This window comes from Drosophila nasuta, chromosome X, assembly GCF_023558535.2.
Source record: "Drosophila nasuta strain 15112-1781.00 chromosome X, ASM2355853v1, whole genome shotgun sequence".
NCBI classification, from domain to species: Eukaryota; Metazoa; Arthropoda; class Insecta; order Diptera; family Drosophilidae; genus Drosophila; species Drosophila nasuta.
The window spans coordinates 8489771-8509903 of record NC_083459.1 but is presented as its reverse complement, the minus strand read 5'-3'; the positions used below and the strand labels follow the sequence as shown (position 1 = coordinate 8509903).

The following is a 20133-nucleotide window of genomic DNA, read 5'->3' as shown; positions in this document are numbered from 1 at the left end:
ACAAACACAAACACAAACATATACACATACACATACACATACACATAGTTGGTGTGTGCGTGCTTTTAGTCTAATTTCATTTGATTTGATTTCATTTTTATATTTCAATTCTATGCCATTTTGTTGAATTACATTCATTATTTATATGTACTATGTTATTTTATATTGTTTTTAAATTATTTTCAGACCATGATTTTCAACTGGGAAAAGCTGCACAAGCGATAATTAAATTTAATTGATTACGCTTTTTACACCTTGTTGCTGGCTCTCACTCACACACTCTCTTTCTCTCTCTTACTTATTATTATTGCCATCATTATTATTATTATTATTATTGTTACTATAATTGTTATTATTGCTGCGACTACGCACATGCTTTATACTAGCCATTAATTGTAGTACGAGTTGATTTTCGTTCCCAGTCTTTTATTTCATTAATTTCTTTTTTTTTGTTTGATATTAAGGGTTACCTGGGTTGAGCAATTGTGCATTCAAGTGCACCGAAAATTGACAGGCAATATTCAATATACATATTATGTATACCCTGTAACCTAGTTGAGAGGATGTGATCAATCTGTATCCCGCATTTTAAAGAACTTCCTTTGTTTTTTAATTTCAAATTGAATTTGAAAATTTGTAATTACTAGTTACAGGGTATCTGGCAACTCTGACTCACACTTAGTTTCAGTTTAAACATTTAAATTTGAATTTTCAACCATTTTTTGACGACAACAAATAATTGTACATACATAATAAAGTCGAAAACTTTGACAGTCATACTGCGAGCTATCGATAAGCTTTTTATACTTCGATATACATATACACACACACATAAATGTGCATACATATGTATGTGTCTATACATAAACTATCATACTTGTTAAAGTACAGAATCTGATGAAGTGTGTTTTTCTTTTTCTTTTGTGGATTTGTATTTTATGTTTGTTAACAAAACTGTTTTTTGTAATATTCATAGCTAAATGTAATTTCAATAAAGTTCAACTTAAACTGAAATGAAAGCTAAGCTTCGGCTCTAGAATTAATCTACACTATGTTATTTATGTTACTCTTCTCCCTTGCCCCGCTATAGTTTTTTAAAACTTGACTATTAGTGAAATTGTGTAAATACATCTAAATGAAAATACAAAAAACAAACGAAAAAAAAAGAACGAAAAACTAACCAAGACGGTAAACGAACTGTCAGAGATTTAGCGATTTTACTACAATAATTGAATCGATTACAAGTATCGTACTCGTAATTGTCTACTAGATAAGTCTAATGATAAAAACTATACAGTTTTTTTGTAAAGAGAATTTTTTGTAAACGAGCAAAACATACTTCAAGTATAAAAGAAACAAAAACAAAATACTGATTAAAGAAAACAAACTAAAAATAAAAAAATGCAAAAAAAAAAGGAGAAATTAAAAAAAAAAACAATTTTTATTAGATGTTATATTCTTAAATACAAATTATACATATATATGTACATATATACTCGTAAATATATATGTATTACCTTTTTTTTTTGAATAGCATTAACACGCATAAATCTAACGACTGCAAGTATTGTATGTACTGTACTGTAAATTGCCCCGATAAAAATTCTGAATGGCGCATATTATGCATACATAAAATTTAAATAAAATGTGAAGAGAGAAAAAAATTTAATAACAAATGCATTGTTTAAAACGTGAAATGTAATTTTTAAGCAAAATTGTGTGTGTGGCAAAAATGTATAAAACAAAAATACAAGTCGAATGCGACTTAATAAATTTCATTGTGCAAAATGAGCAACATGGCGTTTTCATTGCATTTTATTTTCAGTCAAAGCCCTATAATAAATACCTTTATAGCACCAATAGTGCACATTAAGTGTGAGTTTATTTGTATTTAAATTGATTTCATCTTAAAGGTTAAAGATCTACAAGCAAAAAACGGTTCGTTTAGTTCATGTGGAGTGGCGCCATCTATCGATCGTTTTGGCAATGCCGATTTAAATTGACGCAGCCTGAAAGTATGCTTTCACAATTAAAAGTTCAAATTGGAAATTTTGCAAAAATAAATTTGTAAAGCATACTTTGAGGGTGTGCCTCGGGGTTTTCTTAAAAAGAAGCTTTATTTTTGATGTATTTCTGCTTTCTGCTTTCTGCTGATTTATGTTCGCCGGGTAATTTGTACATTGTACCCCTCAGCAGTTCTTGCTCACTTGGTCACTTGAATCGTCATGAACAGCTAAAAATGCTGGTTCAATACCAGGCGAACATAAATGAACAGCAAGCAGAAATAAAGCAAGTATATACTAAGTGAATGGCGTCATATTTGAAATTAGCGCGCAATGGCCACTGCATATGTTACATATTTTCTAGCATTCTTTCTTTTCTTTCTTTAAATAGGCAAGTAACTTGCTGTGTTTTCGCTTGCTGCTGATTTATGCTCGCCTGGTGTTTCATGTGCTGACTCGGCACATTCTAGATCACTTAAAGTCGCCATGAACGGCTAAAAACTGGCAAATCAGCTGGTGAAATACCAGGCGAACAGAAATCAGCAGCAAGCTAAAATACGGAAAGTCTCTTGATAAATGAATGACGTCATCTTACGATCGTTATTTTAAAATTTTAGCGGTTTTGCTCCATTGTCGGTAGCTTGCAAATTTGAAATTGGCGCGCAATGGGCATAGCAAATATTACTCGGACATGCGATAGATGGCGCTACTAAATAAGCAAGTAAATTGCTGTATTTCGGCTTGCTGCTGAATTATGTTCGCCTGGTATTTCATCTGCGAACTCGTCAATTTTTCGCCCTCAGCTGTTCTTATTCTTAGCCACTTAAAACTGTCATGAACGACCAAAAACTGCCAAGCCAGCTAGTGAAATAACAGGCGAACATAGATCAGCAGCAGGCTGAGATACAGCAGTCACTTGCCTGCTGGTTGGCGCCAAACTAGATTTAAAATATAGCACCCTCAAAGTATGCTACAAAAAGATTTTTTTTTACAGCAAACCTTGGCGCGTCATTTCAAAAATTTAAATTTTAAAGAATACCAACAGAGAAGCAATCCGTTAAAATTTGAAAATAAATTGCTTTCTACAAGCCGCTCAGTCAGCTAACAATTGAATGCTGTATTGTGGGTGAGTCTGCGGAAAGCTGGTACTGAAAGATGCAGATGTTGGCTCGTCATCCGAGCCTGCATGAAGGGGGGTGGAGGGGGTCGCCTTCAGATGGTCATCTGAATTTACATGAGGAGAGGGTAGTGGGGTATACCCCACGGGATAGTGCCAGGCTGAGTTTGCATCTTTACCATTAGCCGACACCTGTCCCCCTATAGAGGTTTTGTGACGCGTTTTCTTCAATGTGCACATTTTTCCTTTGTAGAAATATGAAATATCAATTACAACTGCTTTTCTGCACTGTGAGGCTTAAGTCGATTTGTAGTCTATTATGTTCGCATGATATTTTGACATGCCGAAGGACAAGCCGATTGTCCTTAATATTGTCCATTAAAAACGTGACAGGATAAGGAAAATATATAACTTTTTCTTGGAAGGAACACTAGTTAATAAACCATATCTCGACGATTGAATTACATTCAAAGATTTTACGAATCTTAACAAAATGGAATATTCCGGTTTATTTTAATTTATTTAATGAAAAGTCAAGGCTAAAAAGCTTTCACTGTATGTTGGGTTTAATTCCGAGCGAAAACGTTCTAAATCTGGCAAAAAGCATCCCATACCTAAAACGGTTAACTAAAGATTTCGTTAAAAGAGAAGTATGTGAACAAATTAAAGAGAGAAAAGGAGAAAATAGAGTATAAGAGAATTTATGCTAAAAGGAGCATGTCCTAGTTTCGAAACGTGTTCCACTCTTAACGACAAGGACACAACGAATAGCACCACGTACACCGAGTTTTATAACAGATGGATTCTATTGTAATAGAAGATGATAAGAAAGTAAAATAAAGAAATTAACAGATTTTCGACTAAAAAATAATATATAATTAATAATTTGACTTGTATAAAATGTTAAAGAGCAGCAAATAATAAAACTACACCTGCCAAAGGATAATTGTTCACCTAAACAATCTGTTCCCAGCGGAACTTCGAGTTTGAAGAACCAACATGTTTTTGAACCGCTGAACGAATCCTTGCATTGCGGTGGAGCAAATATCGACATGCGGAGCAAATAAGTTATCGATTAATGACTTACTGTTATTACGTTTGTTATCGGTAGTCTTTAACTATTATTCACTATTAACAATTACTTTTAATAATGGAAAATGGAATAAGGCGTTTAAAAAACACTATTTTTTCTTGAAAATTCCAGAAAATTGCGAATAATGTTTCGCACTCAAGAGTAACCACCCCATGGATAAAAACGATGGTATATTTTAGTATATTTTGAAAATTAAATTAGTATATTATGGTGTTTCAGTTGCGGTCACGCTGGCTCCAGTCCAGAATATCCAAAATTCTCAACAAAAAAAAAACGAAAACATAAAGAACTCTAAATACGGCGATGTGCAAGCTTAGCACGCAATAACAACACAATAACTGTGCCGCAATGGAAGCGACGGAAGACCAGCTTATACTAGCCACTGGTGGCTATGACCACACCATCAAAGTGTGGCAGGCGCACACCGGCAACTGCATTAAAACCATGCGCTTTGTGGAGACCTCGGTAAGTGGAGAGACTCGAATCTGAGACATTGACACAATTAACTGCAATTGCCTTTTTATCGCTTATGGCCAGCAAGTGAATGCGCTGGATCGTACGCCGGACAAGACACGCCTGGCTGCGTGTGGCTATCAATGCATTCGACTGTACGATTTGGAATCGAATTGCACGGCGCCGGTGATCAATTTCGATGGTGTGCAAAAGAATGTGACACGATTAGGTTTCCAGGAGGAGGGCAAATGGATGTTTACCGCCGGCGAGGATCATCGTGTGCGCATCTGGGACATGATCTCTGCTCCGCCGCATTGTTCCCGTGTCTTTGACTGTCAGGCGCCTGTTAATGCGGCTTGTCTGCATCCCAATCAAGTGGAAATTGCAATGGGCTCACAGAATGGCGGCGTCTATCTGTGGGACGTCAAGTCCGAGGAGCACGAACAGTTGGTGCCCGAAATGGACGCATCCATACAAGATGTGGCCATCTCCCCGGATGGACATTACATGGCGGCGGCAAACAACAAGGGCAACTGTTACATCTGGCAGCTAAGCATTAATCCCCACCAGAAACTGAGCATCATTTGTCCCAAGAAGAAGATACAGGCGCACAGTCGTTCAATATTGCGCTGCAAATTCAGTCCAGACTCGCGATTGCTGGTGACGACATCGGGCGATGGCACCGCATGCATTTGGAAGACGGATGATTTCACCAAATGGCGCGAACTGTCCATCGAGAACTATTGGGTGTGGGATGCTGCATTTAGTGCCGATTCCAAATGGCTGTTCACGGCCAGCTCCGATGGTATTGCGCGCCTCTGGAAGCTCTATACCAAAGCATTGGCGCGCGATTATACGGGCCACAGCAAGGCAATTACGGCACTATCCTTTAAAGACGAAATTGTCGCCGATTAGAGTCGTTCATGCATAGGTTGGCGAGGTAGGCCTTAGTGGTTTAGCAATTAATTTATATAGTATATATACATATATATGTATATGCATACAGTAAAATATGCCAATTAACTGTTTGCGACAGGCATCTATTCTTCTATTGAATATCTTAAGAAATGATACGAATCGTGAAAAAACGCAATATTAATAATTCAAATTAACCACAAACTGAAATTACTTCAGATTTTAACTGTCAATTAATTGATTGAAGTAGTTACAGTTTTTAGTTAGTTTTTTCTTTATAAACATTGCATTTATTTACGTATTGTTTATTTCTTATGAATATTAATTCTTAAATTAATAATACTAGCAAACAACAAAATTTATAGACAACAAATTTAATGCGAGCAAACAGTTAATTGACATACACAATTGACATGTATATAATCCACACACGATAAACAATAGGTCAAGATAATCGAGTCATTTGCAACTCCACGATCATCATCAATCCTGCTGGATGGCTGACCAGCGATGGGCCAAAAAAAAAAACACAAACAAAACAAAAACGAAGAAAACTGAACTGAATCTAAATATTGAGAATGTGTGTTGCACTTTTTTTTGGCCACCAACAACAAAGAACATACAATTTGCTGAATTACCAAAATTCCCTAGTCACAAGATTGAGAAAGGAACACTTTTGGCAGCTCCGATGCAGAAAATTGATTGAAGATGCACTTTGGGGAGTCGCGAGGGGAGGATGATGGCAAGACAGTTTTGGGTCCGAGGCGACACATTTTGGATCAAAAAGAAATAAAAAAAAAAACAAAACCTAAACACAGAACTGATCTGGTTCTACCTCTAAAAAAATGCGCATATTGCTTTTGTAGCGACATTTTTGCATACACTTTTTTTATAATAATATATTATTGCTGATATATATATATAGAATTATATATAAATATATATGTGTTTGTGGGAATGCGATTTAATAGAACCTTATAGGCGTATACATATATAATAATTATAATAATAATAATAAAAACGATAAGTACCGATAAATACATCATAATTCATAATTTTGTTTTTGGATGGGCACAATACAGACAGAGACAGAGAAAGGGAGAAACAATAAATATTGCTGCACCGCTCGCACTTTTAGATTTTTTTTGGTTTAGAGAAACGAATTCATACACATTATAAGGAATACGAAATTAAAAATTGACTTGATAAAATTAGCGCACTTAGTCGACATAGGCAATGCCCTTGGCGACAATTGACTCCTTGATGGGATCGGGATCATCGCCTAACTTGTAACCCACAATGCAGGTAACATCGACTGGATTTCCCGTTGGATTCAGCAGCAGCATCACCTGATTGATGGGTATGGCTGGTCGGAATGACTTGTGAGCTGCCATCGCGTTATCCGTGGGCGGCAAAAGACGCACCTTGCAGGGCTACAAAAAAAGAAGAGGATTAGTAAACGGAAGTCATATAGATATGAAGATTTTCAATTTGTCTGGTTGTCTGCTCACCTTCTTCACGCTCGCCTCGAACTGAAAGTCTTTGACTAGTTGACTACTCTTATTCTGGGCCGATATCACAATGACCGAGACGTGGCGACTCGGCCGATCCTCGGTGAAGTTCAGGCTCAAGTGCATATCATCGTCGTCCAGCACGACACGCGTCACGCCCGTTGCCTGCACGTTATCCAACTCAATGTCAATCTCACTGAGATGTTTGGGTGCCAACGGTGGTGCCTCAACCACAACTGGAGCTGCTTCTGTTGGCGTTGGCTCCACTGGCTGCTTCTGCTCCTTGGTTTCAGGCACAACAGTGGCGCTTGCATTTGCGCTCAACAATGGCACATCGTCCGTCACTTCAGCAGCAGCAGCAGCTGGCGTTGGCGTCACCAGCGCCTCCTGCATGCGCTCACGTGCCAAATCATTGAGTGTCAACTTCTCCGGATCACGCTTAAAGCTGGCCATACGATCCTGGGCCGGCAGTATCTGCTGGAACAGCTCCTCGCTCAGCATATCGATCTGTGGCATCTTGCGGCTGCTGACGCCACCAGCTGCAGCTCCAGCTGCTGCAGCATTTGAGTTGCCATTGGCCAAGCTTTCATCAGCATTGCCATTGGAATTGCGCTTCTTTGGACTCAACACTTGCGGCTCCAGCAGCTCGCTGCTGGGAAATGATTCGGCGCTCTGTTGCTGCTGCTGCTGTTGCTTGTCCTCGCTTTCCGCTAGCGCACTGCTGAAAATATCACTCAAATCGGCCAGCACATTGAGTTTTGAGTTGTTAACTGTTTGCACGGCGGCAGCTTCTGGAGTTTGACCACCTTGTTCCCCAATCAACAGATCACCCAGCAGCTCATTGAGCAAAGCTGCATTGGTAGAAGCCGTTGCTCCAGTTGTGGTTGCTGTTGCAGCTGCTGATGCTAGCGGCGCTGGCGCAGTTGAGGTAGACTTGGTGGGCGACGGCACCAGCTGCTTGTAGCGCGTCATGGTCGCCACCAGCTCACCATTTGTCTCCAGCGTGTCCTCTGTGAATGAAAAAAGAACGTTTTAGATAACTTTAAGAAGGAGTAGTAAGAGATTAAATGTTAATAGTCATTTTAGTTTGGAGTATTACAAAAATGTTATACTAAGAATATTCGTAACACTTTAATTTCGAAAAATCTACATTACGTATTAATTCTGGTTTTTTAATTGTTTGAACTTTGTTATTTGAAAACTAGTAAAATTTAAAAATTGTTTGTAAAACCTCTAGGGAAATACCAACAGGGTATCGTTGAGGTCCGATTTGTCAATATGACTATAACACAACTAGCAACCTATTTATCCGAAACTCACCTATAAGCTGGGAATCCGATTCGCCCAACAGCTCGGGCAGATGCTGGAAAATGGGCTTGTGTTTCTTGCAGCTCTTGTAGAGCTCGTGTATTGTTTCGTTGACGTCCTGATCACTGGGATTATAGCTGTCCAGCATTTGATTGAGCAACTGCATCGTCTCTTGCACCTCCTGCAGCATAATGCGATGCTGGGCGAGCAAATCATTGCGTCGCGCCTCCTGCGCCATGCGATATTGCAGCAGCAGATTGGCACGCTTAAAATTCTCCGGATCCTTGCTCTTAATCAGCTTGGCAAACATGGCCTCATCTATGGTGCTAAGCACACTCTGACGCTTGGCCAGCGCCGCTGCCGTCTGCACATGATCGATGTCGCCCTCTTTGCGCAACATATCATAGGCATCTCGTATCTTGACACGCTGTGGAAACTCGGTTGTCCAGAGCAGCAGGCATTCCATGATGCGTTGCTTCACCACATGCGGCGTCTCGGCGCCCAAATACTTCTTCGACACCAGGCGTATCAGTTCATTGAGAAAGCGAAATTTGCTTGCCTCATCCTGGAAGTCGTCGCCACACTGCATCATACATTCCTCTAGCAGCTAAATGGAGATTGTGTGACAAAGCGCAATCAGAAACCGCAAAACAGGCAAATTCATTGTGTGAGTGTTTTTGTGTGTGGCAGTAAGCATGTCACTGCATGTGTGTGTCAGTGTATGAGAGAGACTTACCGCAATTGCTCGAGTTGCTTCGGTTACGTTGCTGGAGCGCACTTTGGCCACAATCATTTCTTGGGCTTTATGCACCAATTGATTGTTGCTGCGCACAACAATGCAAAACATTTGCACGCCCAGCTCATCGACGCTTTCCTTAGCCGGGTTCGTTGCGCGATCTGCAAGCAAGCACACAAAAAAAACCAGCTGTAGTTGTTGCACTTGCGTTGCTTTGCTTTAACTTACCGAGCATCTCCGTCATAATACTTTCGTCGGTTGTCATTTTCACATTAAATGCTTAGCGTATTATCTGCGCCACTCTATAAACAATTGCAAATTGATATAAAATTAAGGAACGTACGTTTTCCGGTGATTTTGAACAACAATCATGTTGTTTTTGTTGCTTTTCATTGTTGCTCCCAACTTGGAGCGATAATCTGCAAAACTATCGATAACTATCTGTTATCAACTGTATTAAGTATGCTGAACACATCATGAAAATTAACAAAATTTGTGTGACGATTTTGCGAATACTCCAAAATTATTTGTATCAATTTTAAAATAAATGGCAAAAATAAATAACAAATAAATAGCTTGATTTTACATTTGTACACTTTGTAATACTTCGATATCGATAATGCCATAGAGATGCATATGTTTACACACATTGAAACATTCGATAACTTTGTCATTTAGTGTTTCATTGCAGCCCTACACACTGAAATGCAACCCTGCTAATGTTAGCCGGAAATCAATTTTTGTGGCATTGACGCACACTGCCACAACATGTTCTTTTTCAGGCGTACGTCTTTGCGCATACATCGTACCCCGATTTCTTCCGTGAAAAATGTAAGATTTTTATATCAAAATCAAAGTGTATAAACATAAAAACATAAGCAAATCAATTAGAAGCGCAGTGGCCATCAACAACAAGCTATAATTTGTGCAAAATGCATTTACACAAATTGCAAAAAATGCAATATTACAATTTAATCACACACCATTGAGGTTAAATACGGTGCTTGATTTTTTCCTTTTTTTTTGTTGTTTGTGTGTGCTGTGTATGTGAATTGTGTGCGGTGGCTGCTGCGGTGTGTTGATCACACGTGTTTCATTATTTTTTTTGGAATATTTTGTTTTTTGTCGTAAGTCCATGACTAAAACCGCAGCAGTGGAATTATTAAGACGCCGTTGTGGTATTCAAATGGACGACATTAGACGCCATGATTAACTATTCCTCTTAAGGGCATTGGCTAAAAGATGCAATCCTTAATAAAGTTCAAAAATCAACAACAATAAATAGAAATCTATCTATATATCATATATAAGTAAGTGGCTTTTACTTTACCCGCGTCTTCTCTGTGTTCTTTTGCAGCATGGCCGAAGTAGCTGAGAACGTTGTGGAGAACTTCGAGGAGCCGGCACCCATTGAGACCGAGGCTGCCGAGGCTGTCCTCGACACAAATGTGGTTGCCACCACCGAACTGCCTGAGATCAAGCTGTTCGGCCGCTGGTCTTGCGATGATGTCACCGTCAACGATATTTCGCTGCAGGATTACATTTCCGTGAAGGAGAAGTTCGCTCGCTATCTGCCCCATTCGGCTGGTCGCTATGCCGCCAAGCGTTTCCGCAAGGCCCAGTGCCCCATTGTGGAGCGTTTGACCTGCTCGCTGATGATGAAGGGACGCAACAACGGCAAAAAGCTGATGGCTTGCCGCATTGTCAAGCACTCCTTCGAGATCATCCACTTGCTCACCGGCGAGAACCCACTGCAGGTAAATGCGATAGATATGTTCAGTATATAAACATAGTATAAATATACTATACATATTTGCTTATAGCGTGCCATGCTAAACTGCGTCTATTGACCAATATAACCCACATGGACGACAGGTAGAATGTGCACGCAGATTAAACTTTGTTTCAATATCCTAGTGTTTGAAGCCACAACTCTTCTTACTCTCTTGGAACTTGAAACTACAACTGCAACTGCAACTACAAGCATATAGAAGAAACTTTCCCAATTTAGTCTACCTCAATGCTAGGCAACTTACAAATTCCTTTTTGCACTTGGCATATTTTACAATTTAGACTAATAACAAATGATTGTTTTAATATCCTAGCGCCCAAAGATTAGCCCTCTTTCTGCTCTCTTGGAACTTAAAACTACAATTCCGCACTCTTCAGTTTACTCTCTGTAGTCCTCCTCAATGCCAGGCAGTTTATATTTAATCTGCTGCAACTGAGCATCCTCTAAAAGGACTAATAGTGAATGATTGTTTTAATATCCTAGTGCCTGAAGAATTCATAAACCTCTTCTTGCTCTCTTGGAACTTAAAACCACACTTTAATCAGAAATAATGGAAGTTTGCTTTGATGACCACAACTAAAACCGCATCAGTGATTTAAACGCTGGTGTGGTATTCAAATGGTCTACATCAAAGCCCATGATATACTATTCCTCTTAAGGGCATTGTCTCAAAGATGCGAACCTTAATAAAGTCAAAAATCAACAATATGACAAAAGAAACACTTATATAGTCCTCCTCAATGCTAGACAGTTCAATTGCCAAACTGTAGCTGAGCATCTAAACTCAAAACAGACTAATATCAATGAGGGTTTTAATATCCTAGTGCTCGAAGATTCACAATTCCTCTTCCCGCTCTCTTGGAACTTAAAACTACATTAATCCGAAACTGAAACACCCAAATTATGTCCAGGACTAAAACCGCATCAGTGAATCAGACGCTGGTGTGATATTCAAGTGGACTACATTAAAACCCATGATATACTATTCCTCTTAAGGGCATTGGCTAAAAGATGCGTTCCTTAATAAAGTTCAAAAATCAACAAAAACAACTATTGATCCCCATTGTAGTCCTCCTCAATGCCAGGCGGCTTGATTGCTGTGCCGCAAACTGAGCATACTCTTAAATGGACTCATATTAAACGAAAAGGTTTTAATATCCTAGTGCTCGAAGATTTATAATTCCTCTTCCCGCTCTCTTGGAACTTAAAACCACACTTGATTGCACTTTCTTCATCACTTTGCTTGACATTCTGTACAAATTATTAATTCGGAATCTATTTCCGCTTGCAGATCTTGGTCAGCGCCATCATCAACTCTGGACCTCGTGAGGACTCCACCCGTATCGGTCGTGCTGGTACCGTCCGTCGTCAGGCTGTGGATGTGTCGCCCTTGCGTCGCGTCAACCAGGTAAAAATTGCATTCACATTCATGATTCCATTTGTCATCTGCCCACTACGATGGTGCGCAGTTCCCACTGCGATTGCGTTCTTATAACGTGGGCAATAACAAATATATATCTATCTTATCCGTAGCGGTACAATGTGTAAATTGCCGACATTTGCCGTATGAACTGAAGAAACATTTGCAACATTATCACAATTCGAATTGAGTTCTTTTGAATGTCTTATTAAATTGTCTCTTTTTACTTTTTACAGGCTATCTGGCTGCTGTGCACTGGTGCCCGTGAGGCTGCGTTCAGAAACATCAAGACCATTGCCGAGTGCTTGGCTGATGAGCTGATCAACGCCGCCAAGGTAAATATCATCAAAAATATACACTACGATATAGTCTGCCTGGTTTCACACTACTGAACAATGGATTTCTAAATATGTCCAGTCTAATTCTGCGTCATGTCATTGGATATTGACGCAGACTCGCTTTTGGACGATAGCAACGATAAATGTCTTTTATTATCCTTGTGCCACATGTATAACACTCATTTGGCACACGAGAAACGTAAAAGAACAATTATTCATAATTATTAGATCACTTACCAGTTGTAACTTGTGTCCAGTCTAATTCTATGTCATGTCACTTGGATATTGGCGTAGACTCGCTTTTGGACAATAGAAATTCAATGTCTTTTATTATCCTTGTGCTTGTTGTGCAACTCCTCGGCTTGCACACGAGAAACGTAGAAGAACAATATTGTTAATTGAGTAAATGAATAATCTCTTTATGTCCAGTCTAATTCTGCGTCATGACACTGGATATTGATGCAGACTCGCTTTTGGACGATAGTAATTAATCGAGTCTTTTATTATCCTTGTGCTGGATGCTAACCTCATCTGTGCACACGAGAAACGTAAAAGAACAAATAATAATTTAACCCTTTTTAATGAATTTATTTAAATAAATGAGTTTATCTAATTTGCTTGCACTTCCTTCTCTTTCAGGGTTCATCCAACTCGTACGCCATCAAGAAGAAAGACGAATTGGAGCGTGTTGCCAAGTCTAACCGTTAAGGAGATACAAAACAAAATCCACAATATAAAAACAACACACAAATAACAAATAACGTTTTGTTTAATGTCCGATTAAAATTTGATACTTTACGTTTGGTGTAAATTTCTATATGTTAGTAGCGAAAGCGTTTTCTATCAATTTTAAGCGTGCATTGAATGGAACTATGGTGTGGTGGGGTAGCGTGAAGAGCTGCTATATTTTTACACATGAACTGTTTATCAAATAAATCTTGTGTAAAACAAAACAAAAATATTATAGGACATGAAGCTTTTTTTTTAATACCTATAGAGATCTTTGAATAAATTTTCTAATATTTGTACATACGTACTTTCATAAGCAATGGGGACGATTCGACGATGCCACGCTTTCTTGGCTTGGCGCTTCTTGCCGATTTGAATTTTGCGTATTATCGCTGAAGCAGTTATCGGAGATTGCCATGTGCTCGTTTCGATAACGACTGCGATTGCAATATTTGCTTGCTGGGTGGCAGCATTGTTCTCGTTGAATAGTGCTGCCATACTTTAGAAATATTTGCGCATAGAGCTGGATTCGAATTTTGTTGATATAGAAATAAGTAGTTTGCTCAATTTTGTTGGTTGTTTAATGCCAATAAATGAAAAATGTTTAATGTTAGTACCTCGATTACAACGCAATCTTCGGATAATACAAACAGCAGCGGAAATACCACACAACGCTACAGCCAGTGAGTAAAGAGGAAGTTAATGGAGTCTGCGATGAGTTAAATTCCAAATTTGAATTTAGATTTCATGAGCAAAAACTAATTGAAAAGTATTACCGTGATACGGAGTTGTTCGGCTTAATTGAAGAAGCAGTCGCAAAGTTTACAAACAATTACACGGAAACGCGCAAGCCGGAGGAGGCACTTGCTCCGATTTTGATTCGTCTGGATTTTGATTACACGGATCTAGTGAAGCACGGACAACAACTACTGCATTTCATCTATCGCGAACCCTTGCAGTTTGACGAAGCCGTCAAATACTCCGTTTACGGCCTGGTGCGCGACTTGCTCAAGACGAACAGCAACAACGGTCCCAAGGCCATAGATATTGCCCAGTTGCATACCCAGTGGCGTCTGCTGGACATTCCGCTCCAGAAGTGTCTGATCTTCTGTCCCACCAAGTACAATTGTCCACTGGGCATCTCCTTAGTACACGGCATCCTTTCCGCTTACACACCTCCAGAAATATTGGTGTAAGTTGCTTTCACTCACAAATAGTTGGCAATCTTTTTGTACAACCGTACTCTAGGAAGGGTATTTATTATATTTATGTAGATAGAGTATACTTATGTGGAACTCCATAAGGTAGATGTGTAAATTCTTCAATAGTCGAGCACGTCCTTCGGTCAGAACTTTCTCAAAAACTAAAGGCTAGAAACACTATATATACTAGTATTTTATTAGAGGTGTCAATATCTATTATTGAAAGAGTTTTTGTTAACTTATTAGTCATTTAAAATTCTTATAATTTTATTGATAGCTTGCAATCTATTTGGTACTGCAGCGGCAACTGCAAACGCAACGCGATTCGAAGCAGTTCCACAGAAGGCAAGTGTTTTGCTAATCTCTGGATAGACACTTTAATAAATTTTCTTGGTTTTTCTTGCAGCGCCTTTGTGTCCCAATTGTTCACAGTCCATGAGCGAATATCAAAAGTTGCGTGTGACTGAGAATTATTGTATAATTGCAATTTTACCCAGCGCCTCTGTGGAGACAACGAGCCGACAACCAAATCACGTCTACAGGCCAATTCTAATACGTTTACGGGGTAAATACTAAACAGTCTTCTAAACAAACTTAACTTAAATGCCGAATTGCAGCACATACCCATGATTGTGAACTGAAGTTGGGCGCCAGCTATCAAGTCACCGGTTATTACAATAGCACTTCGATCAACTATCAATTTGAATCATGTCACCTGAAAAGAACTTAAGGCAGGAACCGATCGAAGTGGTTGGTGAGCTCACAAGCAGCTTTTCCAGTCTGTAAGCACAGCCAATGAATAAATCTTTTTAAGGAAGGCTCTTCAACATATATTTTACTTCATTGCAGTTCAAATATCAGTCCTTCAGTTAGCAGTTCCAGCAAAGGCGGCGTCACATCATCCGTTGCCTCAACAACACCACCAATTGTCTCAGGCAGCAAGAATTTACTGTGCCAACCAAAACTCAATAGAGTGAGTCGCCTTTCCAACCAGCAGAGAATTAACAATTGGCTGGCATTTATAGATCTAGACGAAGAGCAGCCTCCAAAATTGGTCAGCCAGCGTCTCAGCTGTCAAAATCTAACGCCCATCGAGTGTGTGAACAAGCAAAAGGTTCTTACCGAATGGCTGCAATCCGTGGAGCAACCAGCTGCAGCTGAGCTTCAGGAGCTGCCATCATCGCCACAAGCAACCAGCGCTCCAACCAAGGCTACTGTGGATTTCGTGCCGCCAGCAGATGTCGCCATACCTTTGACTGCTATTCCCATCATGCGAACGCTGTCCAATTCCAATGCCAATATTCCCAGGCTCCATCTCAATCGCAGTGATTCGACTGAGAAAAAGCAAGTTGCTGCACCGATTTCTGCTGCTGAGAAGCGTTTACAAGAACGACGTTTGCATCGCGAACAAATGTCGAGTAAAGCGAGTTCATTGCCATCAGAGATCATCCCTAATGTTTTTGATGATGATGATGACTCGTTTTTCCAAGAGCTACTCGGAGCCATGGCCAAGAACAATTCGCAAGCGTCGTCATCGTTGCCACTGGACAAGGAAATGTCAGTTGATTCGCAAGTCGAACTCGAACGTGATGATGACCAGTTGCCATCCAGTCGTAACTCATTCGATTTAGATGCATCTCAGCCAAACGCAGGGAACAGTTTGAAGGGTAGTGAAACCGATTTCAATTTGGAGTCGTCTGCAGATAGTTTGACAGGCAGCAAACTCAATTTTAGTAGAGTCGACTTGCGTGCCAGTTGTCTATCATTCAATTTGGCAGCATCGCTAGCAAAGTCAACGCCCAGTTTGAAAACCAACAAATCTTGGGTCTCAATGGACGTAAGTTTTCTATGCTTATACTTTCTTCACTTATAAGATTCATTAAATTTCTTTGTAGCGTCGTAAACGACAGCGTTTAAATAGGAGTCAACAGTCGGATGCAATGCTGGAGATGTTGTCGCTGCCTTCGCAGGAGTTGCCATCGCAGTCGGTGCTCAGCTTTCCACCAAGCAGCAGTGTAGCTGATGGCAATGATAGTCAGTTCATCAGCGAATCTGTTTTTCGCGTACCCGATGTGCCACACAAAAGATTGTCCTCCACCCGAAACTCGCCGCTTTCTGCTGACGACGACGAAGAAATGCCCTCCAGTTCATTGTGGAACTGTGCGTCAAGTCAAGCTAGCGACTTTACGCTGCAATTCAATGCCAGCTCCTCAACAGCGCGTCAAATTGGCCCGGCAACAATAGCGTCATCATGTCAGCAAAGTCCGCCGCTATTGGACATGGACGTGGAGCCATCGGAGCAAAGTCAAGAGTCTCTGTTTCAGCTGGAGAAACGCAACGATGCCAACTGGCTGCCAGATCCACGATCTCACCCAATCGATCCACTGCCACGTGATAGAATGTTTGTTAAGGACAATGCGCAGCGTTGCAATGTTGACGTCGATTTGAAGTTTATGCCGCCCAGCGTACAAAAGCTATACACTCTGATCTGTGGCAAATTCTCGGATTATGCATTCGTCTATGCGCTGAGCTCACAACTCAGTCAAGACTGTGTGCCCATGGAGTGTTATGTGTACCTGAAGATGGCATTGCTGATCAGTCTGGTTAGCATTGAGCTGGACGAACTGCGTCCGCCCATTTCGTTATGTGTAATTTGTAACGACAGCTGTGCGACGAATCGTCTGCTCAACAGCATTGGCCAATTGGCGCCGCGTTTCATTGGTCCCCACGAAGGTGGACAGCAGCCCACGTTCAACGCTTTGCCCGCCCGCTACAATTGGGTGCAGGCCAGTCCATTGATGATGGCGCAGCAGGGTGTCTACTATGCCGGCGACTGGAATCGCTTGACCCGCGATCAAACCGAAGAGCTGGAGAAGGCCATCGAGAACAATACTTTGCCAGTGCCGCAGCTGCAGAGCGAATTGCCATTGGAAGCAGCTATTTGGACATATTGGCAGCCAGAAAATGCCGTCAATCAAACAACGGCGTTTGCCAAGCTTTGTCCGTGAGTAGCAGGCACAACATGATATCGATATATTTGTAATTTCCATTCCATTCCAGCATCTTTGGTCTGCCCATTTATGTGGATGAGCCCACCAATTCGTCCATGTGGAATTTTGTGCTGCACGCGCACACGCGCGATGCCCAAAAGAAACCCGAAGGCATCAACATCTGCATTGAGGATATGCGCACGCTTCTCGAATTGATACAACAGCGTCAAGTGGTTTTTACCGAGCCAGCGGAGCAGCTACTGAAGCGCTACTTTGTCATCTCTCGCATTCGACAGTCCAGTAATTGTTCACTATAGCTCTCTCTCTTTCTTATTCAAGTTTAAATCTATCCCTCGCTCTTTCATTCTCTTGCAGCCGCATTCAGCAGCAAGACGTACGTGGTGCTGAAACAATTCGCCGAGTCTCTGGCCAAGCTGGCCATGCGCTTGGATGTCATCGAATCGGATGTTATCGTTGCCATATTTCATTGTGAGCATTTTGTGCGCAGCATCTTTGGTGCCGGCGAATGTCCACCTCCGGCTGTGGCCAGTTTCAATGTCATCTCTCGCGTGGATGCTTACATGAATGTTTTCTCCCGCTGGTTGTTCCAGTACATCGAACATTTCGAGCAAAAACTTAATCAGTAACTTGTCTAAAACTATTTTGTATTGATATTTTTTGTAATACATATCTAAAACCTAATCTTTATGCACAATATTTGTTATGAAAATAACTCTTTGTTTTGTTCTAAACCAACTTAAACTATGCTTAATATAAATCCTTGTTTATCTTAGCTATGATTTTCTTATTGTTATCGAAATTAGTTAAAAAACTTGTTAAATTATGCATTAATATTTCAACATTGTTAGAGAAGACTTGCTTACTTCGTTGTATTAAATATAAAGCGATATGTATAAAGTTATGACATTTTATTTTATTGATATTGTCTAGTTGATCGAAGAGCCACATTTATTTCCTGTCACATTTAAAGCAAATTTCAAAGTTATTGTCATTGGGTTGAATTAGTTTCGTACACGTTGTTTCACTCGGTTTTTATTTTTGAAAGCAACTAAAAACTTCAAATGTACAATTTCATTTCTGATTCATTTTAGCGCCTGTATCGGGAGAACGATTTCTCGATCCATTCGCGAATTACAAAATTACAATAGAATTGCAAAGCTTCTTTAAAACCGCAAAACCCCGAAACCCGTAAAAAACAATTCATTAACAATTAATTCTTACAGTTTTTCAATTTGCGAGATGCCGACCAAAAAGCATCAGGCGAAGCTCGGATGGCGAGACATTTGCAATGAAAATGCCAATATTGAGCAGAATCCAATCGAAGAGGATTCTTACAACGGATCCCAGCTGCGTTCTCGTCGTGGAACTGTTCCGCTCATTGAATTCCTTGGTCCGAACTTAATGGAGTTCAATGCAAACGAGTAAGTAACGTCATATATTCAAGAATTTCCTATGATTTTTTGTATAATTACTATTGCTTTTCATTGCAGCAACTCGGCGGAAGTTGACGTCAAGCGTATTTTGTCCCGTGGTCAGAAGGAACCAACTAGGCAAGTGTCTTTTAAGCCAACTGATGCTGACTTTCCCACTGTGGGCTCAATGCCCAACAGGAAAATCAAGCCGCAAACTAAGGTCGCTGTTGATGTAGGAGTAACAACTGGTGCATCGATTGGGACAGGAGCAGTATTTGATCCACGGTTTGATGATGGCTTTCCAACGCTTGGCTCCATGCAAGGCAAGCCGCAATCTAAAGTGGCTAACGCTGCGAAGCCAATAGCAATGAAAGCTGATGACATAGCATCAGGAGTGCAGACTGAAGTCGCAGCTGAAACAGCACCAGCTGCAACAGTTGCTGTTGTGACGCCACGAGCAACACAATCAGCGATTGTCCAGCAAATTCGTGAGCAAATGGCGCCAGCAAAGCCTTTTCAAAACCGCAAGACATACAACAATCATCCTGGTCCTGGCTCTATGGAACGTCAGCCATCGAATACAACGCTGCCACGTCATGGTGTAAACGCTCAGTTTAATGCTTCATTCCGTCGCACACCACAAGCACAGATACGTCCACCAGCTCCAGCCTCGATGGTCATGAATCGATCTTCGCCTTTGCTGCACGCGACTCCTAGGCCATCGTCGTTACCTGTGCAGCGTTCTGCTTTGTCGTTGCCTGTGCAGCGTCCTTCACACTCCTTGTACATGAATCGCCCGCCAGCGCCAATACAAACATATTCAACACATCGCTTGTCTGTGCAGCGTTCTCATCCATCGTTGCCTCTGCAGCGTCCTCCTCCAGCGTTAGATGCCAGACGGACTCCAGCAGCATTGCCGATGAATCGAACATCTTCGCAGCCACCTCGAGGACATCTGCTGCCGACGCCTTCGAGCTCATATGTAGCTCCCCCGCCACGTGCCTCGCGTCCCATAGTGCGCCCTGTGCCCGACTTTGTTGTGGGTGCACCTAGAGTGACCTCCAATTCATTCGTTGGTCCTCGTCCTGCCTTC

General features: G+C 40.7%; 5 protein-coding genes and 7 non-coding genes across 15 annotated transcripts in view; 11 read left to right on the top strand and 1 right to left on the bottom strand.

Moving 5' to 3' along the window:
• The window catches only part of LOC132797131 (neuropilin and tolloid-like protein 2), a 107525-nt gene extending 105747 nt beyond the window's left edge, over positions 1–1778 (top strand). For all 3 annotated transcript variants that reach the window (XR_009633626.1, XR_009633625.1, XM_060808655.1), the window contains one exon: positions 187–1778. Coding sequence is in view for 1 of the 3 variants with exons in the window: in XM_060808655.1 (XP_060664638.1) it covers positions 187–193 (7 nt within the window). In the remaining 2 variants the exon portion in view is untranslated. The remainder of the gene's footprint in view (positions 1–186) is intronic.
• A 2655-nt stretch (positions 1779–4433) lies between these two features.
• Positions 4434–6388, top strand: LOC132797133 (protein LST8 homolog). The gene is made up of 2 exons (XM_060808657.1): positions 4434–4678; positions 4751–6388. The coding sequence occupies exons 1-2, from the start codon at positions 4562–4564 to the stop codon at positions 5579–5581; spliced, it is 948 nt and encodes a 315-aa protein (XP_060664640.1). The 5' UTR covers positions 4434–4561; the 3' UTR covers positions 5582–6388.
• Positions 6389–6476: 88 nt separating this feature from the next.
• LOC132797132 (ADP-ribosylation factor-binding protein GGA2) lies at positions 6477–9547 on the bottom strand. The gene is made up of 5 exons (XM_060808656.1): positions 9365–9547; positions 9137–9297; positions 8413–9007; positions 7093–8102; positions 6477–7014 (listed from the first exon to the last, which is right to left on the bottom strand). Exons 1-5 carry the CDS (start codon positions 9399–9401, stop codon positions 6802–6804), a joined length of 2016 nt encoding a protein of 671 aa, XP_060664639.1. The 5' UTR covers positions 9402–9547; the 3' UTR covers positions 6477–6801.
• Positions 9548–9890: 343 nt separating this feature from the next.
• Positions 9891–13484, top strand: LOC132797134 (small ribosomal subunit protein uS7A). Its single transcript, XM_060808658.1, has 5 exons — positions 9891–9967; positions 10494–10893; positions 12220–12336; positions 12585–12683; positions 13326–13484. Exons 2-5 carry the CDS (start codon positions 10495–10497, stop codon positions 13392–13394), a joined length of 684 nt encoding a protein of 227 aa, XP_060664641.1. The 5' UTR covers positions 9891–9967; position 10494; the 3' UTR covers positions 13395–13484.
• Positions 10259–10420, top strand: LOC132797454 (small nucleolar RNA psi18S-1854). The gene has a single exon (XR_009633658.1). It is a non-coding gene; the product is annotated as a small nucleolar RNA psi18S-1854 (small nucleolar RNA).
• On the top strand, positions 11488–11643 carry LOC132797463 (small nucleolar RNA psi18S-1854). The gene has a single exon (XR_009633667.1). It is a non-coding gene; the product is annotated as a small nucleolar RNA psi18S-1854 (small nucleolar RNA).
• LOC132797455 (small nucleolar RNA psi18S-1854) lies at positions 11825–11981 on the top strand. The gene has a single exon (XR_009633659.1). It is a non-coding gene; the product is annotated as a small nucleolar RNA psi18S-1854 (small nucleolar RNA).
• On the top strand, positions 12371–12515 carry LOC132797456 (small nucleolar RNA psi28S-2876). Its single transcript, XR_009633660.1, has one exon. It is a non-coding gene; the product is annotated as a small nucleolar RNA psi28S-2876 (small nucleolar RNA).
• Positions 12755–12899, top strand: LOC132797459 (small nucleolar RNA psi28S-1192). The gene has a single exon (XR_009633663.1). It is a non-coding gene; the product is annotated as a small nucleolar RNA psi28S-1192 (small nucleolar RNA).
• LOC132797458 (small nucleolar RNA psi28S-1192) lies at positions 12933–13077 on the top strand. The gene has a single exon (XR_009633662.1). It is a non-coding gene; the product is annotated as a small nucleolar RNA psi28S-1192 (small nucleolar RNA).
• Positions 13105–13248, top strand: LOC132797457 (small nucleolar RNA psi28S-1192). The gene has a single exon (XR_009633661.1). It is a non-coding gene; the product is annotated as a small nucleolar RNA psi28S-1192 (small nucleolar RNA).
• A 260-nt stretch (positions 13485–13744) lies between the features above and the next one.
• On the top strand, positions 13745–18440 carry LOC132797130 (uncharacterized). Of its 2 annotated transcripts, none has more exons than XR_009633624.1 (6): positions 13745–14098; positions 14158–14607; positions 14895–14962; positions 15024–15182; positions 15235–15399; positions 15467–15605. XR_009633624.1 is itself a non-coding variant. In XM_060808652.1 (6 exons), the coding sequence occupies exons 2-6, from the start codon at positions 15326–15328 to the stop codon at positions 18252–18254; spliced, it is 2673 nt and encodes an 890-aa protein (XP_060664635.1). In that variant the 5' UTR covers positions 15063–15182; positions 15235–15325; the 3' UTR covers positions 18255–18440. The 2 variants fall into 2 exon arrangements, 1 of the variants encoding a protein (XP_060664635.1); XM_060808652.1 differs by lacking the exons at positions 13745–14098; positions 14158–14607; positions 14895–14962 and adding exons at positions 16513–17621; positions 17678–17907; positions 17983–18440 and having other exon boundaries at positions 15063–15182; positions 15467–16454.
• The last annotated feature ends 1693 nt before the right edge of the window (positions 18441–20133 follow it).

What these genes read in the sequence shown, in the direction of transcription:
- LOC132797133 (XM_060808657.1), top strand. Translation starts at nt 4,562, where the DNA reads ATGGAAGCGACGGAAGACCAGCTTATACTAGCCACTGGTGGCTATGAC. An exon ending in TGCGCTTTGTGGAGACCTCG is followed by an intron (nt 4,679 to 4,750) that starts GTAAGTGGAGAG and finishes GCTTATGGCCAG; the next exon opens with CAAGTGAATGCGCTGGATCG.
- LOC132797132 (XM_060808656.1), bottom strand. Translation starts at nt 9,401, where the DNA reads ATGACAACCGACGAAAGTATTATGACGGAGATGCTCG. An exon ending in ATCGGATTCCCAGCTTATAG is followed by an intron (nt 8,103 to 8,412) that starts GTGAGTTTCGGA and finishes TTTCATTCACAG; the next exon opens with AGGACACGCTGGAGACAAAT. An exon ending in TCGAGGCGAGCGTGAAGAAG is followed by an intron (nt 7,015 to 7,092) that starts GTGAGCAGACAA and finishes CTTTTTTTGTAG; the next exon opens with CCCTGCAAGGTGCGTCTTTT.
- LOC132797134 (XM_060808658.1), top strand. Translation starts at nt 10,495, where the DNA reads ATGGCCGAAGTAGCTGAGAACGTTGTGGAGAACTTCGAGGAGCCGGCA. An exon ending in CCGGCGAGAACCCACTGCAG is followed by an intron (nt 10,894 to 12,219) that starts GTAAATGCGATA and finishes TTCCGCTTGCAG; the next exon opens with ATCTTGGTCAGCGCCATCAT. An exon ending in AGCTGATCAACGCCGCCAAG is followed by an intron (nt 12,684 to 13,325) that starts GTAAATATCATC and finishes CTTCTCTTTCAG; the next exon opens with GGTTCATCCAACTCGTACGC.
- LOC132797130 (XM_060808652.1), top strand. Translation starts at nt 15,326, where the DNA reads ATGTCACCTGAAAAGAACTTAAGGCAGGAACCGATCGAAGTGGTTGGT. An exon ending in AATCTTGGGTCTCAATGGAC is followed by an intron (nt 16,455 to 16,512) that starts GTAAGTTTTCTA and finishes ATTTCTTTGTAG; the next exon opens with CGTCGTAAACGACAGCGTTT. An exon ending in GCGTTTGCCAAGCTTTGTCC is followed by an intron (nt 17,622 to 17,677) that starts GTGAGTAGCAGG and finishes ATTCCATTCCAG; the next exon opens with CATCTTTGGTCTGCCCATTT.